Genomic DNA, 19,966 nt, shown 5'->3' with positions numbered 1-19,966 from the left:
ATGTATGCCATCTGTTTTTTCATTTATCTCAATAAATGTGGTGCATTGCGGTTCGCTCCTCAGAGGAGACTTCTTGAACAGCATCCTGATAATTTCTCAACAAGCGTATTTGTCGTGCAAACATACGTAAGAGGCATACAGTTGCAAGTTTCTGTTAGCAAACTCCAAAACTGGCTGCGCAAGTGTGTTCAATCACACCAGAATCACTGGTGTAGCCGATGAAAGGTTACACGCTCCTGTTGGCATGCTTGTTCCCCGGAGCGACCCTCCTGTTTTAGGCGGTGTTGACCGTAGTCACCTTAGAAGTGCCAAATCAGTCACTGACGCAGATCAACTGTTCAAGCCAGCGATGCTTTGGCAAGGTTCCAAGCGTAAAACGTAGTTGGTATTTAATCCTTTGCTCGATGTGCTGTGACCGTTAATAATATCGGTATCTTCACGTCGCGCTGTAGAAACATGATGAAAAACATCTACTCTTACGTTTATCCGATAATAAGCTATATCCACTCCTGTAATAGAAATGAGTGGTTGACTTTATAGTGTGAGGTGCAGAAAATGGTTTCCCGGTAATATGTGGGGAAAAGTAGACGTGACACGGTCCGATGTGAGCTATCACGTCGTAAATACTTTGTTGATGCTGTTCCTCTTCCGGATTAGGTTTGCTAAGAGGTCCTCAATGGCCAGGCCTCAACGAAGGTACTGCCGGGCAGCCACCGGCTTACATTTTGGTGGTCAGGCGTTCCCAACTGTGAGGTCAAGTTTTCTCCAGCCGATATCAGTAAATGCCCCCATCCGGTCCCAGTCGTAATTGAAGGGCCGTATTTTAAGACCTAATATTACGAAAGGTCATTACTTCGGTGACCCCATTGATGTGAATTTAAATCACAGCAGGAAGTACATATTAGCGCATGTGTAAGCGTAATGGCGAGCAAGACTTCTTTGGATGACCCCGGAAGTCGTCCGAAAACAAATCGAAGGGCAATGAACAGAAGCTTTTAAATGGAATTCGCGACGCTTATTGAACATTCAGTGCCTTGTGGTAGCACTGGAGAAGAGAAAAGTTATTTGCTGCAATTTTGCGTCCGTAAAGATCAGCGCATAGGGATTCGATTAGAGTAGGTGTATCGACAATGATGAGGCACTACCATGGTCCACCAGGCCATTGATGACGTTCTCTTTTGAATCTGCAGATGCCATTTCATGCTGCAACTCATGAGGGGATGCGAAAGCGGCGAAGTTTAATTCGCCTTTGTTGACGAACGCGCCTTTCTACAGCAACAATCATCGAAAGCACTTGAAATGTTGGCAAATGCAGCGACCAACGCCACGCTTGAGTTGGACTAGATACGGTAGAAAATGACCGTCCTAAGCAGTTTATGCTTGGCCAGCATCAGTCAAGCGCTCTTCCACAAACGACGGGTATACATGCATAGGCATCACGTGGCGTGCTGCAAGAGCGTCAGGCAAACGCATTCTGTGAACGGCCTCATCCTCGCAGCCATGAAACACTAGGGAATCCGTGTGGGCAGGAAATGAAGCAGCGCGGCGTCGCACAGTGTACTTTACTGACCACCACGCTCGAAAGATAGAAGTTCTCGGCCGCTTCGGAGGCCGGTTACGGAAGATGGATCGCCTGGGACCTGATCGCTTGGTTGTGGCGTCATTGTAATACAGGCGAGCACCTCTCATGCCACCGTGTTCCCGCTGCTGCACTCAGCCTTCGTCTTGTTCTTCTTAGCAGTTGTCGCTGCTGAGGAATTCAGCCATCCCTACACTTAGATTTAACTGCATGTACGATGTATACGTTTTTCGCGAAATGGGATTTTTTAAATAGAGAAGGTAATCACAATTCAAAGAAATGGGGAAAAGACAATGTAAGCCTGCACACCTTTAAATATTTTATTCAACCACAGGCCAGGGTGCGGCACAAGTTCAATTACCACCCCTCCCGAAAATAGCCAAAAGAGGCGACCCTATCATTTTCATGTTCAGATCCATGTTTTCAATTTCGTGCACACAACCACTTCATTTGTCAAGTTTGGCTGCGCCTGAATCAGGAAAAGTGAGTTTCCTGTTTTGCAGTTACAATGGTCTTCAAACAATTTGCGCCTTTCAGCAACCATATCCTGAATTTCAAGAACTTATAAAGAAAATATACTTTCGATAAGGCTCCAGCTCTATTAAGCATTTCCTATACTCAGCAACTGAAAAGGCCGACTATGCTGACCCTCAAAAATATTTTTACGTGTTTACGGCCGTTGATAAGTGTTAAAACAAGTAAATGAGCATTTCAAATAAACATTTCCGGTAAATTACGACGCTGCATCTGAGGAAACAAGACAACAAAAGCTTCGAAGCCAAGTTGGTACCGAACTACTCTTTAGCGAGGTACTTTCAAGTTTAGTCGGCTTGCTCATGCGAGCCAGCATATTTTATACATTATGAATAAAGCCAGCTCGGCGTGCCTTGACTTCCTAGTACGTAAGCTAAATACAGCAGCAAATGTCAGCACGCCAGCTGCTCCGACAGACTGAGGAAGCAGGCTTCTGAAAAGGCAGAAGTATTTGGCGTCTAAAATTTCACTTCAGGATTTAGGACCGTGCTCCTTTTTTGGTGGGTTCAATTTTTAGGTCAATTTGTGCGTTGTTTGTAGGTTATCAATTTTTTCAGCAATGATTAAAAAAAACTATACCAGCGCTTACCTTGTTGGTGGTGGTGACCGTGATGGATGTGCGGCCTGTGTCCTGGGGAGTTATATAACGGAAACATTTGTCAAAACTTTGACTCCAGAGTCGTACCTTGTTTGCAGCCGACATTTCCAGCATCAGATATTAACTCGGGACAATTATCTTATGCTTATTTCTCTACATCTGCAGTGAATGCGAAAACAATGGTTAGGTGAGCTCCAAATCCTTACATAATACGAAGAAATATGCTTGTGATATATACCTTGTCCAAAATTAGAGTGAGCAGCCGAACTGGGCTCTGGATATTAGAAGAACTTTCCGTTCCGTGGTCGTTATTCGGTGGGTTCAGTTTTTAGGTGAATTTATGCCTTGTCCGTAGGTTATCAATTGTTGCGGAAATGGGCCAAACTAATGCGAAAACGTTACCAGTGCCTACCTTGTTGTGGGGGGTGACCGTGATGACTGTGCGGCCTGTGTCCTGGGAAATTAAGAACGGGAACATTTGTCAGACCTTTGAATCCATAGTCGTACCTTGTTTACAGCCGACATTTCCGGCATAGGAAACTACCTCGGGACAATAATATATGCTTATTTCTGCACAACTGTAGTGAATAGGACAACAATCGTAAGGTGGACTCGAAATCCTTACATAATACAAAGATATATGTCTGTGATGTATAACTCGTCAAAAATTAGTGTAAGCAGTCGAACTGGGCTCTGGATACTAGAACAACTAACCTTTCCACTCCGAGAACCACTCTACAATACGAAAAAAGATTTTTATGATACCAAAAAAAACTTATGAAATGTTTGTTTGCCAGAAAGGTATGGTCATTTGCAAAAACTACATTCGGCAAATCGTTTATTGGCTTTGGGGAAATAAAAAATGCAGAAGAAATTTTAAAACCCACTGTTGCTTTGGCTAGGAAAGTTTTGGCTTTGTTTCAGTATCTAAAGCAAGCCAGCATGTTGCAGACAATACTCAAGGAGCACTATTTGTCACGTCGTCTCGGACGTGGGCACTGCAAGCATATTATAGCGCTATTTTTTTAAGTCTTATAAGAAAAGTAGGTGATTCAGGGGTTTATTGTTGAATTCAATGTGCTGCAACAGGCAAGCCCTCAATCGGTTACTGTTGGCCGACTTCTCAAAACACCAAATGTTTTAGTCTCATAAAAGATCACTTCAGGTATTTTAAAAGCATGTGTTTGATCCGAGCATTCAGTTCTTAAGTGAACTCTAGCGGTATTCCTGGACTTCATCATGAAGTCAAACGTTATTGATGCAAAGCGTCATTAGCACGTACCTGGTTTCTTATGGTGACCGCCACAACCAGGTTTCTTGTGCCCTGTAGGATTAAGAGTGGGAATATTTCAGTAAACGTTTCAAGTGAAAGGGCGTAGTTCATTGTTGTCAGAGCTAATCTCATCCCAGTTACTTTGGAGAAAAAGTTGTGAAACCCGTTTTCCTTTTCAGTCGGGCTAGATAACAAGAATAATGTTTGATGTAAACCCCAAAGCACTGCAGGGCCAGTCAGAAAGCAAACACATTTGCTATTTATGTTGATCCTGCCTTTATTCCCCCTTTGTAAAACTAATTGTTGGTTAGGTAATAAATGAATTACCTTCTCATCACAACACTCACTCTCACTATTTATTGTGTGAAAACATGATCTATATAAAGGTAATAAAACATTTTTAAAATACATTTGAATTATTTGTATCAATTTAATAAATCATTGATAATAAATAGCGCACTAAAAAAGTACAATGGTAATTATTAAGCAATTATTGTATTTTACAAAACAAAAATATTATGAGCACGAAAATCTTTTTACATAAACAATTGCCCTTTAGCTTGAAAGGTTCACGCTGGCCATGCGTAACTAAAGGAAGCAAACGTCTTGCAGGTCCGCATCATCAACACCAGTCTGGCTGCTCCCAATGCAGTGCAAAGGCCTCCCCCATTAATCTCCAATTATGTCAGGGCAACGCTAACTGCGACCAAGTTAACACAGAAAATTTCTTCATCTCATCTGCCCACCCAACTTTCTGCCGCCCTTACCACGCTTGCCTTCTTTGGGGATTCACTCTGTGACCAACGGTTAAGTTGCCTTCGCATCACATGCAAAGCCCACGCCAATTTGTTCTTTTTTAATTTTTGTAATTTGTCCTTAACACGCGGTTGCTCGCTGACCCACTCCGCTCTCTTCTTGTTTCTTAATATCATCTTCCGTTCCCTAGCTAACTCAGACGTCCTCAATTTAAGTTGAACCCTCTCAATGAGCCTCTAAGCTTCTTCCCCGTACGTGAGTACCGCTAAGATGCAGCTGTCATACACTTTCTTCATCAGGGACAATGGCAGGCTGCCATTCATTATCTAAGAATGCCGGCCGAATGCATTCCACCCCATTCTTATCTTTCTATTTCCGGGGTCCCATCCGGGGTCCCAACTTGGCCTAAGTAGATACATTTGCTTACCACTTCCACTGTCTCGCCACCTATCGCAACCACTATGCTTTCCCGAAGTTATTCATCATTACTTCAGTTTTCTGCATATTAACTTTAAGGCCCATGGTTCTACTCTGTTTGTCCAGTGCAGTAAGCATGCTTTGCAATTCGTCCCCCGAGTTACTTACAAAGGCAAGGTCATCAGCAAATCTGCGGTTATTGAGGTGTTCTCAATTCAACCTTACTCGCATATGTTCCAATCTAATGTTCTGAATACCTCTCGTAAACATGCTGCGAATAGCAGTGGAGAGATTGTGTCTCGTCTGACGTCTTTCCTTGTCGGTATTTTACTTTTCTCGTTAAGAAGGACGATGGTTGCTGTAGACCCATTGTAGATATCCTCTGAAAAACTGTGTCAATGCGGGCTTGTTGGTATATAATTAGTTTGATAACAGCGCTAGGATAGAACACAGAGAAGGCGACAGCCTCGCGTCGCCCTCTCTGTGTCCTGTCCTAGCGCTGTTCTCAAACTAGATATCCTCTATTATCCTAACGTACTAGTCATATGCACCCTGATTCCGCAATGCCTGAATGAATGCTGAGGTTTCGACCGAGTCAAAGGCTTTCTCATAATCTATGACGGCTATATAAAGGGGTTCAGTATACTCCGTGCACATCTCTATCACCTTATTGATTCTGTAAATATGGTACATTGCTGAATAGCCTTTACGGAAGGAACCTTGCTTGTTCTGTAGGTTTACTGAAATCTAAGCTGGCAGAAATTCTGTTTTCTGTAAGTACCGTGGTAAGTACCTTCTAGACGACTGACGGTAAGCTGATCAGCCTGTAAATTTTGAAGTCCTTCATGCCACCTTTCTTGTGGATTGGGATGATGTTCACGTTCTTCCAAGATTCCGGTACACCCGCGGTCATTAGGCATTTTCCCGCCATCCTTCAAGAGGTCGGCTGTTATCTGACCTTCCCCAGGTGCTTTCCCTTTTCATTTCTTTCAAAGCCTTCCTTGATTCTTCTGTCGTTACTGGTGGTATGTCTATCTCCTCTGAAGTACTTTCTCGTTCGGCATTATCCTCACTCTCCCGGCTACTGTTAGATCTCTATAAAGTTCATCGCCTACTATAACTATTTCATCCCTGTTTGTGATGACATTGCCTTGCCTGTCTTTTAGTGCATACATCTGATTTTCAACACGCCTAGACGCCTCTTCACTGCTTTAAGGCTGCCTCTGCTCTTTACAGCATATTCGATCCTCTCTATATTATACTTCCGCATGTCAGCTGCCTTACGTTTATTGACTACCTCGAAAGCTCCACTAGTTTTATTCTCTCAGCTGTGGTGGAGATCGTCATGGTCTGCCGTTTCATAATTAAATCTTTCATCTCCTGGTTAGGTTTACCAGTATCCTGTCTAGCCATAGTGCCCCCGACTTCTACTGCGCACTCCGTGATAATGCTTATACGATTGTCGCTGGCTCCCTGTTGCGGCAGCTCGGCTTCCTCGGGAAGAACTGAATATCGCTTCTGCAGCGCCATTCTGAATTCTCCAATTTTACGTCTTACTGTCAGCTCATTTATCGGCTTCTTTCGCACAAGCTTTTTACGGTCCCTCCTCAAATCTAGCCTAATTTATATTCTTACCATACCGTGGTCACTACACCTTACCCTTCCGGGCAGTTCCACATCCTGCACGGAGCCAGGGTTATCGCATAGTATCAGATACTATTTTATTTTTCTCCTCCCTATTCCTATCCTCCATGTCCACTTCCGGTTCTCCCGTTTGCCAAAGACGGTATTCATGATGCGCAGATTATTCCGTGCTACGAACTCGACTAGTAGGTACCCCTGATATTTCTACATCCCTGACCTTAGTTCCCAACTGTCTTGTCTCAAGCCTGATTCTTGCCTACTTTAGCATTGAAATCTCCCATAACTACAGTATACTGTGTTCTTACTTTAGTTATTGCCGATTCCACACCTTCACAGAAGCGTTGAACTAGCTGGCCGTCATGGCTGGATGTGGGCGCGCAGCCCTGTACCGCCTTCAGTTTTTACTTCTTATTCAGCCTAATTACAAGACCTGCTACCCTTTCGTTAACGCTATAGTATTCTTCTAAGTTCCCAGCTATGCTTTCATTGACTAGAAATCCCACTTGAAGTTCTGGTCTGTCCACTAGACCGCGGTAGCATAGAACGTGTCCATGCTTCGGCACCATAAAGGCTTCAACTGTCCTCGTAACCTCACTAAGCCCCATGACATCCCATTTAATGCCCTCTAATTCCTCTATTGCAGGTAATATTGCCCTTTATTTCTGGTAATAGGACTGAAACAAGCTTTGCCATTCAGCGCCCTTTCTTAAAACTGTAGCGTAATATTGTTACTTAGAATTTCCTAAGTTCTGGACGCTCTTGTAAAAGTTACAGTGCAGCACAGCTTCCGCGCAGCCCAGACACGAAGAAGAGAAAGATTGGAAGGACAGATATCATGGTCATAGAAGATAAGTTAGCAGCCCGCTCACTACGCCCATCGGTTTTAGACTCTACGTTCCCATTTCGATACTTTCCCTACAATTGAAGATAAGCCCATACCATCACTTACATCCATAACAAACTAAATCTCGCATTTCTTTTCGAACAATACAAACACGATCGAAAGGCTTACAGCTAGCTCCCTTCTCATTCCTCAGAGAAGGTATACTGCTCATTTCTTAGAGAAGTTATGCTGCTCAATTTGTTTTTGCTAGCCTGCATGGAAGAAAAAAACCTGTGGCGCCATAACCTATAATCCAATCTGTTTTTAGGCAATAACGCACACAGGTGAGTTTCATTTGTACGTCAATTCCAGCTCCATTTGCAGGATATGCATACTCGAAATGGTGGGGCGACAAGAGAACGAGCCAAAAAACATTTGAAGCACCTACCTGGTTCTATGTGGTGAGTAGCACTACCAGATGGTTTCTTGCCTGCTGATGCAATATTATGGAATAGCTTTGTCCAAAATTAGACTCCAAACAGTGTGCTTCGCTCATCTCCTGGCAAGTCGACTTTCTTCATTAGTCCTTTTTCAACATGGGTAACACACCCGGCTATGGCTCATTTGTAGGGGAATAAATACCCAACGTAAGGTGGAGCCGAAACTTAAGAGCAATAGGAAACAAGAAGAAAACTCGCGCCTTTTCTCTTTCGTATCAATTGTGTCCAAATTTATACACCAAAGTTTCTTAGAAACTGTGATATAAAACTAAAGTCTGTGGTACAATACCCAGGCCAAATGTCACTAGCACCTACCTGGTTTTTTTCGGTGTCTCCTATGAGCAGAAGGCTTGTTCCCTGTGGAGGTAAAAGCGTGGAAAAGCTTTCAAGAGAATGCGACTCCAAAAACTGTCCTGCGTCTTCCGCTAAAGCGACTTTCATCGGGACTCATTTCTGAACGCAAGTAACACATCCGGTTAGGGCACATATTTAGCGGAATAAACAAGAAACATACATGGGCGTGATAACCTCACAGAAACCTAAAACAAGTAGTAATCCCAATCGATTTTGTTCATCTATTCTTTTTCCACGTTGAAAAATCGCCCGTGACAAAACTGTGATAATATAACAAAATCCAAGCGAAACAGCATCCCCAGCACCTACCTGCTTGTTTTGGCTGACTGGTGGGAGCGGCTGGCTTGGGACCTGCATATGTAAGAGTGGAAAACGTTTTCACAAAGTTTCAGTCCAAAAACAGTGTTTCCGTCTCTGCCAAAGCGTTTTTCTTTATGAGTGATTTCTGAACACAGGTTACATATTCCGCTAGGGAAAATTTGTAGCGGACTAAATAACCAACCTTAGGCGGCACGTAAACATGTGAGAACTGCGAAACACGTTTAAATATCCATTGATTTGGTGTGCATATCATGTTCAAATGTATACTCCCCAAGTTAGTAAACACTGCTACATAAACAAAACTGCGCAGGAGGCCGCCTGGTTCTTGCTGCGGCAGGAAACTAAACATCCCCCTCGCGAGGGGCACGATCAAATGCAGAGCATTTCCGGGGGCGCACGACGTTAAGTAGTTTGCGTTACGTTAATGTTGTTGCAATTGTTGCTGTTGGTTGTTGTATTGTATATAAATGAGGAGACGTAATTACGTGGTCACGTGACATCATTTATTAGCAAGTGGGTATGATTATTGTGGCGCAGAGGGAAGATCACCATGTACCTCGCGTTCCGCCCACAGGTAGTGAATGCGTTGTATCAGCAGCTTCTTGACGTAGTTTGAATGAGTCAAGGATATCAGGCGCGTTGGTAGCCCTCCATTCTGTGTCGGCTTTGTGGCGCAGTGGGTATAGCACCATGTACCTTGCGTTCCGCCCGCAGGGTCGTAAGATCCAAACCAGGCGCCGGTAAGTATTATTTTTCTATATAGTGTAGGGGGAGGGGTGCGGACTACTTCGGACAACTAGAACGGGTGACATCGTGAGTTAAAGAAATGCTCTGCATTTAAAACTTGATATTATGTTACAATAATCGGACACCAATACATTATTTATACCTACCTGGTTTGTTTGGGGGACTCGTAGGACCTGTTGGCTTCTGTCCTGAGAAGATAAGAGCGTGGAAAACGTTTGTAAAACTTTGGCTTTTAAAAGTGTTCTTTGTCTTCTGTCAAACCGACTTTCTTGTTTAGTTGTTTCCTATCAAGGCTTTCATGCCCCGCCAGAGGACATTTGCGACGCGCTACATAGCCAACGTATACGGTGGCGCGCCAATATCGCAGACAAGAAAAACAAGCAGACATATCATTTAATTTTCCTTGTTTGTACCCCATCAAAATTTATACATCGCAAGTGATTAAAAGCTGCAATAAATCTAAATATCATTTTACGATCCCTATGCAAAATTAAGTAATGCTTCCTTCCGTACGACGATTGCCAAAAGCGAAGCTTCTTAACGATAGATTTTTTGTTGGACAATTCCACAGAGCGATGATGTGGTACTGTTGAGATACGCACCACTTTCCTAGAATAACCGCTGCAACTCACGGGTGTTCACTCAGTAGGCCTAACATTTTTTGGGGGCCTACTGCGTGAATCGGCATCTGCTGTTTCTTGTGCAGTGAACACTTTTTCGAGCTGGTGCGGTACAAAATGGTAAACTTCAAAAATGAACGTCAGTCCTAACACCCTAAACCTCAGAATGCGAAGTTATAAATAATGTGCTGCGGCTGAATGCTCTGTGACATACGCAGCAACGTCGTTCGCACTGTGCGTCAAACTGTGGGTAGGGGATGTCGATGGTAAACTCCAACCATGTCCTTAGGCCTATAAACGTCGCCCCCTCGCACGCCTGAAAACCCCCTCCCTCTGCTCTACATCAACTTTTAGCAGAATGGGACTGACGAAGCTGTGGTGGTGCTTTGCAAGGAATTGTTTTCATTTTTATACGCTTTACAATGGTCATAATCACCGCCGCAAAGAGTTGGCTTTCTCCAATGGGGTTTGGCGTACGAACATCATCAGTGAGATTATGAAGGGGCCTTAACACATCAGCAGCACCTTCCTGGTTTTTTAGTGTGGCAGCAAAGGCCAGCTGGCTTCGGCCCTGGGGGGGTAAGAGTGTGGAAACGTTTTGTTTCGTTTGGGTACAAATGTGCACATCCTCCTCCGCGAAAGCGACTATCATCAGGAGTCATTTAAAGGCATGTGATCATGTGCTACTGTGCAACGGTTGTAGCTTGCTAAATACCCAACGCGAGGTGGCACAGAAATATCCATACGAAGCAACGGAATTAGGAAAGCCCTTCGATTTTTCTAGTTATATACACCTCCCAGATTTATACAACGCCAGTACCAGAATGATACACCTCCAGGATTGATACATAAACCGACTGAGTCGACTGACACATCGCCACTGCGAACCTAAAACTAAATATCGTTTTGCAATAACCTGGCAAAACCACGTGTAAACCCTAAGTGGTTTGTTTCAGAGCCATGTAAGACCAGCTGGCTTCTGCCCTAAGGATGTAAGAGTGCCGAAAACGTTTGTAACGCATTTAGCCCCAAAAGCTGCACTTCGTCCTCTGCTAACGCAATTTCCCTCATGAGACATTTCAAACACTATCGTTCATTTGTATCGCGCTAAGCAACCAACGTAATGGGGTGCGTGAACATCGGAGAAATGCGAAGCAAGTAGAAATATAAATTGGTTTGTTATATACCTTGTCCACATTTCTACATCGGAAGGGAACAAAAACAGCCATTTTACAAAAAAGTGTCGTACTACAAAAATTAAGCAAAAGAAACCATAAAGCCTACCGGGTGGGTTCAGGTTACTGCTAGGACCAGCTTGCTTCTGTCCTGCGGAGGTAAACGTGTGAAACACCTCTGTGAAACATTTGGCTTTAAAAGCCGTATTTGGTAATATACTGAACGAGTGTGCGAAGCTGGGCGTGTCGGTTAGAATTCATGACAAAAAAAGCAGCAATGGAACAAGAATAAACAAACAATGACAGGGGCTGATTCATGACTAAACATTTTTGTAAAAAGCTGTAAATAAACAAGAGAATTTCCAGAGCTCACACAGGCAGTCAAAACAATAGCGAAAACCAGCAAGGTGGGATTCAAGACGGGGTATTGCACACGACTTTCACTGTGGGTAAATAGTTTACCTCTTGCATGTACAGGAATTCATCACACACTCGCAGACTAGTCTCTTTTTGTAAGACGGCAAGTTAGGATAGTTGGTTGAGACTGTTGACGGCTCTGTTGTAATTGGCATACACAAGGCTGAGAATAAACAGGAGATTGTAACAGCTTTTCAGATAATAAGAAATAGTGACAAGTGCATGCGGGCTCAGTCCGGTATGGTTGTCAAATAAGTAACCTGATTTTTGGTCTCGTCGCGGCGCCCAATTGCAGAATACTGTAGAGCGAAGCACGTGTAACTGTTTGTTCGGGGTGTGTGTATCTCTCTCTCTCTCTTGGGTTCGAGCCAGCAACGAAGTCAGACGTGGGTACCGGAGATCCGGCTTTCCCCTTCTTTTGTCTACCCCATTTGCGCCTGCTTCCCGATCCTCGCCGGTCGGCTGGACAGGACGAGCGAGGAGTCGACTACGCTATTGGTGGAGCGCTTCTGGCTCCTCAAGAAGTTTTTTTACAGCTTATATATATATATATATATATATATATATATATATATATATATACACAGTAAGGAAATGAGGGGCTCGTTGAACAAATACAGAGAGATAGGTCAGCAGTCTACAACGCCAAAGGAGGCATAGGGGTGTGGTTAGGCTCTTTTCTTTTTCACTACGGTTAATGAAGTAAACATTTTTTAATATACAGAAGAAAGAAAGAAAGAAAGAAAAACACGCGCCCAGAGCCCAGAAAGTGAAGGAGAACACAGTCGCCCAGATAGCCGAATTGGTAAGGCATTCGACATGTAATCGAAAGGCGTGGGTTCGGTCCCCACTCTGGGCGCGTGTTTTTCTTTCTTTCTTTCTTTCTTCTGTATATTAAAAAATGTTTACTTCATTAACCGTAGTGAAAAAGAAAAGAGCCTAACCAAACCCCTATGCCTCCTTTGGCGTTGTAGACTGCTGACCTATCTCTCTGTATATATATATACATATATAATCCAGGGAGTAGTAGAACTTTGAAGATGGTAGAGAACACAAGAGAAGAAAAACTTCGAACAAGGTAAAAGCACGATTGTGGCCTACGTTTCAGCAAAGAGAACTTGCTTTCCCTCTTCTCTTATATATATATATATATATATATATATATATATATATATATATATATATATATATATATATATATATAGAAAAGGTTATGGTGTCTTTTCGAAGAACCTACATTGTTCACTAGCATTCCCGTGGTCCTTGCAGTGCAAACCTGCTCGGAAGCCCTGCGTTCGGACGCCAAACTCGCAGACCGGACTCCCTTCAACGTGCCTGAACTGAGTGAACTACTCCGCTTTTGCCTCAGTAATACTTATTTTTCCTACGCCCACAAAATGTACAAACACACCCACGGAACAGCTATGGGCTCCTCTCAACATTGTTATGGAAGCGGTCGAGCAGAAAGTTCTGGACAACTTTACGCCCAGTCCAAAGGTCTTTCTACGGTATGTTGATGACTGTTTCTGCATCCTCCATAAGGATGACGTGTCGAGGTTCTTGGAAGCGCTAAATTCGGTTGAGCCTCATAAAGAATTTACGTGTGAACCAGAGACTGGGGAGTGCCTCCCGTTCCTTGATGTTTGATTTCGTCGCTCGAGCGTGATGGAAGCGAAAAGCAAAGCAAAACCTCCCGTGCGTGCGAGATTTCGGCGCAGGTTAAAGGTCCCCAGGGGGTAAAAATTATTCCGGAGCCCTCCACTACGGCGCGCCTCATCGCCTGCGTTGCGTCGGCGCTTTAAACCCCACAATTAATCAAAACCGTCGCTGGCACGGCTGCCTCTCCTTCACCGTTTACCGCAAGAAGACGCACACCAGGCGCTACTTGCAATACAGCTCATGCCACCCAATCACCCACAAGAGGTCTGTCGTCTCGGCACTGATTAGTAGAGTCAGACGCCAATACGCCAATCCACAGAGATTGAAGAAAGAATTTGACGACTGTGCATCACGAGCTGTCGGCAAATGAATACCCTAGGCATGTTGTGGCAGGTATGAAAAAGCAGATTTAACGACCTAACGAAATAGCCAGCAAGACGGCGTCCATGCGCGCCGCAATTCCTTACGGTGAATGAGTTAGTGAGGCGCTTTGCTGCGTATTTTCCAAATACAATTTACGTGTAGCGCACGTGCCTTCACGCAAGCTGCGCAGCAAGCTCGTGAATGTAATGGACAAGCTGGAGAGTGATAAGTTCCCGGGAGTCGTATACAAAATCCGTTGCGCTGACTGCAATTGCGTCTATATCGGCGGAACGGGTAAGTTTTCGCGAAGAATGAAGGAGCATCAACGTGACGTCGCAAAGGAAATCGAACAACAAATGGGCTAGCAGAGCACGCCTGCCTGCGAAATCACCGCATTAGTTTGGACGTCTCTGCTATCATAGCAAAACAAAGAAATTTGGCCTCCCGTCTCTTCCTCCAGTGACTCATGATCCAAACCACACCCCATACTGTCAACCGGACTGATGGCAACAAGCCTGCAACCTACACAAAATTATTGCGCCATACGTTGCATATAAATTGACGACGGCCTCTTGCCGACTTATTGTGAACAAGGAACCCGTATGGGCTCCTAAACGTCGATTTTTTCCTATTGACTCAGTCAATGATCACGATTTTATACTCGAAGAACATCTTTCTGCAGCTTCTCGCAAAAATATCGATCGTTCCTAAGTTCACGAGGGATTTTTTTCCCTAATGTTACACCTACATACCGTAGGGGTCGCACACCTAACACAGTTTTAGTAGGGTGAACATTGAAATTGTCTAACATGCGCTTTCTTGTGTATCGTAATATACTGCTAAGTACAAAAACAGGAAGTGGTTGATTGATAATAACTATAGTGTAGGAGCAGTGTGCCGTATTTTCGTCCTGAATGTGATGTAAAAGTAACATTTTAAGCCGTGTAACAAAACTCGCTCGGGAAATGCTTCTAACAAATTTCTGTATTTATTAGCGGGCTTGTTGCAATTGTTTCACTGGGTTTGGGAATGTAGTGTAAGCTAGCCCCAAGATTCTAAGCAGCAATATGACAGACTAATACCGATGAATGCATTGCATATGCAACGTGAAAAACAAGGCGAGGTGTCAATGGTCGTTTTTTATAACCAGGAAGAAAGCACCTCTAAATTACAATTACCAGATTGACAATGCTTGCCTTAAGCTTGTACAAAACTATAACTATTTTGGGTTATGGTATACGCCCGACCTCCGGTGGAACACTCATATTGATTATGTGTGCTCCAGGGCTACCAAGGCGTTGTATAGCCTTAGGCGTAACCTTTATAGCGCCCCATCTGATATAAAGTGCCTAGCTTACTAAACCTCAGTCAGACCTATTATCGAACATTCTAAAATTGTCTTAGACACTTAATCAAAGTCAAACTACAATACAATAGCAAAAATACAGCGACTTGGTGAGAGATTTATTTTTAATACATATCGCCGGCATCATTCACCTACCGAACATTGTAGAACAGCGGGCCTGGATAGTCTGAAAATTAGGTCGAGGATTGAGCGTCTGAAATTCCTCTTCCAGTTAATTTATATTCATTTTAAACTAAACTATACAGATTTCTTCCAGGTCAACACACAAGAAAACTCCAGACATCGCCAGACATGTACATACCACCCCTAGCCCCACGTGACGACTGCTATTTCAGTTATTTCCCACGTGCTATTGAAGATTGGAATATGTTGTCGGAGTCTATAATTGGTTGTTCCTCGCTTACATAATGTGAACACAATCTAAAACGGCTATTTCCTGAATAACAGTGACAAATGCATTTCGTTGTGTGCGTGCGTGTGTGCTTTTTATTGATCGCATGAGACTGCAGTAGTTGTTTTTCAAATCTTTGGCGCGGTGCAAAAGTGCCGCCTCAAATGCGTCATGTACTGTTCTGCGCTTATGTATTGCACCGCATGTGTGTTCCATTTCTTTTTCTGTGTAACTTCGAGCTGGTGCTCACATTTATTCCGAGGAATTATCTCAAGACCTGTACTGTACTTTTTTTCGCAAATAATTGTTTTGTACTTCCACCCTGTAACGGCCCACTTCTGGGCTAACAGTATAAATAAATGAAATGAAATGAAATGAATAACCAGGGCGGGACAAGGCGTAATAGAAAACACTGAACTGGTGCTGCCCCGTTTGCGCCTGTTGTGTGAGCGCTGTCATCGTCTGTCCTGTGTTTCCTTCCCGTCTTTGTCCCGCACATTTTTGCGATGTTAAGATGAAGCCTACTACATTATACGTAAACTATTACTGTATAGGCAATAACGAGCTTGTATAACGTCGAAACATCGAGGGGCTAGCTTAGCGCAAGTACTGGTGTGTTTGGTTCATCCACTGTAATTTACCTAGTTCCTTTTCTTCTTGTTGAATTTTTACAAAAAAAAATTTGATGTAATACAGCTACCTCTTCCGCCAGTTTACATTGCAGTTCATGCTTGTTTACACCGGTTACTGTGATAGCAGTGTGGCCAGGGTACGGTGCGCAACAGCCTTATCTATAATACTGAGTTCTACTTCAACTGGTTACCTCTCAAAAATGCGGACTCAAACTTGTCACAAAATACCTTGAGGTGAAAATATATGGTAAAGACTTCAGAATAACACAATATTTTCTTCAAATGTTTTTCGGCCGAGGCAAGATAACGCTATAAGTACGAAACCTGTGTTATAGACAAGGCTGTTGCCCTCTGTACATAAGCATTTAAGGAATACTTAATCACAGCGCAAAAGACGGGACCGACAGAAAGATTAACCACTGGACAGGCGCCTGTCCAGTGGTTAATCTTTCTGTCTGTTTCGTATTTTGCGCTGTGATTAAGTAGGAACACGTACCAACTCGCCCAACTTGCAACTGTCCTACATTTAAGGAATATTTCATGCAATTCCCTAACCTACAAGGTTAAACGTAGGGGCCAAAATTTAGACCCCTGTGGTACACCCGTCTTTCTATATTGTAGTGAGGACGTTATAAATGAGTGAACGTTTTTCTCTGGCGATCCGTAATAAATCTAAACGTGATTAAAGGTTTTCTACTTGAATATATATTGGGGAAGTTTATTCAGCCTAATACGACGGTCCACTGTGCCAACAACTTTTTCGGTTCTTCTTAATTACCACTCTGACATATTAATTATTATTCAGTGAAGTAATACAGGTGTTATTTGGCCAAGAGAGAGAACTGCAGTTGAGGTTGAGTACCATGGGCGGTCACCATGTTGTTGTAACTAAATAATTTGGTTCTTTTAAATAAACCTACGAAGCGTTTTGCAAGAACATTTTTATAAAATCATTTACAACTAAAAATCAAATTAGTCTATGACTTCACCGTTTCGATAAGCCGCCCTCCTTAAATAAAAAGGTAACTTTTGGTACTGTCACACGTGCTCGATATATACTAGAAAAAGAACAGTAGGGAAGTAGGTTTATGGTAGGCCACGCATGTCGATGTTTTCATTAATGAGGCACAATGTGAAACTGTCAGAGCCTGCACCTTTTATGGCGGGTAGAAGACTGACAGCTTAAATTGCTTATTTTATCAACATCATCATTATCATTAGCATCATCATCATCCATATGCGCCCACTGCACTGCAGAAGGCTCTCCTATCGATCTCCAATTATCCCGGTCCAGTGCTAACTGCGACCAACTTATCAGCGTAAACTTCGTGATCTCATCTGCCCATCTAACCTTCCGCCGCCTAAGCCATGCTTTCCTTCTCTAGGGATTTATTCTGTTACCCACAATGACCAACGGGGATCATGCATTCACATTATATGCTCTGCCCACGCCCATTTCTTTTTCCTAATTTCTACTAACATGTCCGTAGCACGCGTTTGTTCCCGGACCCACTCCGCTCTCTTCTTTTCCCTTAATGCTACAACCATCACCTTCCGTTCCATTGCTCGCTGAGTCATCCTCAATTAAAGTTAAACCCTTTCAGTGAGCCTCCAAGTGTCTGCCCCGTAGCTTAGTACCGGTAAGATGCAGCTATCATACACTTTCTTCTTCCGGGACAATGGTAGGCTGCCATTAATAATTTGAGAATGCCTGCCGGATGCACTCCATCCAATTGTTTTTTTTTATAATTATCTCTGCTTCGTCACTGGGATCCTGGGTCACAACTTGGCCTAAGTAGATAAATTCGCCTAACACTTCCACTGCCTCACCACCTATCTCAAGCCGCTGTGCTCTCCCAAGGTTATCGAGCTTTACTTTAGTCTTCTGCATATTACTTTCAGGTCCAAGGTTCAACTATGCTTGTCCAGTAGAGTAAGCATGCTTTGCAATCCGTCCCACCCTCTCCTCCCGCCCCCCGTTACTTAGCACCGCAACTTCGTCAGTAAATCTGACACTACTGAGGTATTCTCCATTTACCCTTACACGCCCCTGTTCAAAATCCAATGTTCGGAATACCTCTTGTAAACGTGTCGTGAATAACAATGAAGAGATTGTGTCTCCTTGCCTGACGGCCTTTCTTGTGGGCATTTACTGCTCACCTTATAAAAAACGTTGGTAGCTGTGGACTCACTGTAGATATCCTCTGGTCCTATTACGTAGTGCTCCCCTACCCCCTTATTCCGCCATGCCTGAATGGCTTCTGATATTTCGATCGAATGAAGGGCTTTCACATAATCTATGAAGGCTATATCTGGGGGTTGGGTATACTCCGCGCCCTTCTGCATCACCTGATTGGTCATGAGAATATGGTCCATTGTTGAATAGCGTTTACGAAACCTTCCTTGTTCATTATGTTGACTGAAATCTAAGGTGGCCTAAATTCTGTTATCCATTACCTTGGTAAGTACCTCGTAGGCGACTGACACTAATAGCGCTTTCCATTGGGCGAACAGGAGCACTTCTAACTGCACCCAAAGTGCTCTCGCGAGTTCTGGCGTCTTCCAGTGGTCGGGCAGGAGCAGGGGCGTTGTGTTTCATTGGTCGATGAGGAACACTTTTTTGGCTCCGAGAGCAGCCGAGAGCAGTTCTCGGTGCTCCGTCGCCAGCGGCGGAGTAACAGGGAACGCCGAGGAAGTCACATGACCTCTTTTGCGTCACTTCTGGTTTTATCCCCGGGTGGCGGAGGAAAAATGGCGGAATCCAGCAGCCGCGGTAGTTGATCAGTGCGTACGGCAGCAGCTAAGCGCGGCCGTCTGGACAAGGAATTGCTGCTACTTTTAGATGATGAAAGCACCACATATTCAAGCGCAAGCTCATCATCGAACAGCAGCAGCAGCGACGACGACGACGATTTGACATTGCATGAGTTTATGTTCGACGAGGTCGCGGGTTCGATTCCCGGCCGCGGCGGCCGCTTTCTGATGGAGGCGAAAAGCAAAAACGCCCGTGTGTACGAGATTTCGGCGCACGATAAAGATCCCCAGGTGGTCAAAATTAATCCGGGGCCCTCCACTACGGCGCGCCTCATCGCCTGCGTTGCGTCGGCGCGTTAAACCCCACAATCAATCAATCATCAATCAGTTTATGTTCGAGCACCTGTTCACCCCGCCGGAGCAGCGACCGAAGGTATAGTCGTATCTGGAAAAGACGGCTGACGCTGTTATCGTTCGCAGCTAATTTTTGGGAGACACGATGGTGACCCCTTTATCATGAACATGAACATCCGCTCGGCTTCTTCATTCGTCGCCATGTGGAAGGCAGACACAAAACCACCGGCACGTATCTGGCAAAACTGGCGAGTAATAAATGCGTGCGGACATCACGAGCGCGCGAAATGCTCCGGGAAGCGAGCGCGGGAAATGTTTGGTCACATGACTCTTGACATCTCGCCCTCCCACTCTTTTCACTGCTCCCAGAGCAGCGCGAATGTTTCATTCGCGGAACGAAAGCACACGTACCCGTTACTCCCGTGTGCTGCTCTGGCTGCCCGCTCCACTTGCTCCTGTTCGCCCAATGGAATTCGCCATAAGCTGACTCCCAGTAAGCTGACAGTACTTTCTTCAAATCAATGCTTATTCTACAATTCCCACAACACATTCATTCGGCTGAATAAAACCTACTGGTTGTGAAAGTCTGCCAGCAATACTCGGCAGTTAGTGCTTTTTATTCATCACCCATCAGGCCTGGTCAGAACTTCAAAAACATTCCTAAATGTTACAATGAGCATAGGCTGGAT

The 19,966-nt window shown here is 44.1% G+C and overlaps 1 protein-coding gene across 2 annotated transcripts in view; it reads right to left on the bottom strand.

Annotated features, from left to right (window-relative positions):
* The window catches only part of LOC144160520 (uncharacterized), a 79,676-nt gene that overhangs the window by 11,072 nt on the left and 48,638 nt on the right, over positions 1-19,966 (bottom strand). For both annotated transcript variants that reach the window (XM_077691787.1, XM_077691788.1), the window contains exons 8-14: positions 11,451-11,492; positions 9,693-9,734; positions 8,788-8,829; positions 8,440-8,481; positions 3,994-4,035; positions 3,124-3,165; positions 2,703-2,744 (exon numbers count right to left, since the gene is read on the bottom strand). In XM_077691787.1, coding sequence (XP_077547913.1) covers positions 2,703-2,744; positions 3,124-3,165; positions 3,994-4,035; positions 8,440-8,481; positions 8,788-8,829; positions 9,693-9,734; positions 11,451-11,492 — 294 coding nt within the window. The remainder of the gene's footprint in view (positions 1-2,702; positions 2,745-3,123; positions 3,166-3,993; positions 4,036-8,439; positions 8,482-8,787; positions 8,830-9,692; positions 9,735-11,450; positions 11,493-19,966) is intronic.

The sequence above is a fragment of the Haemaphysalis longicornis genome, unplaced genomic scaffold, assembly GCF_048455015.1.
Source record: "Haemaphysalis longicornis isolate Haplotype H1 unplaced genomic scaffold, Haemaphysalis longicornis Haplotype H1 scaffold_101, whole genome shotgun sequence".
Classification (NCBI taxonomy): Eukaryota; Metazoa; Arthropoda; class Arachnida; order Ixodida; family Ixodidae; genus Haemaphysalis; species Haemaphysalis longicornis.
Note: the sequence above shows the minus strand (reverse complement) of the source record. Positions and strands in the feature narration are given on the sequence as shown.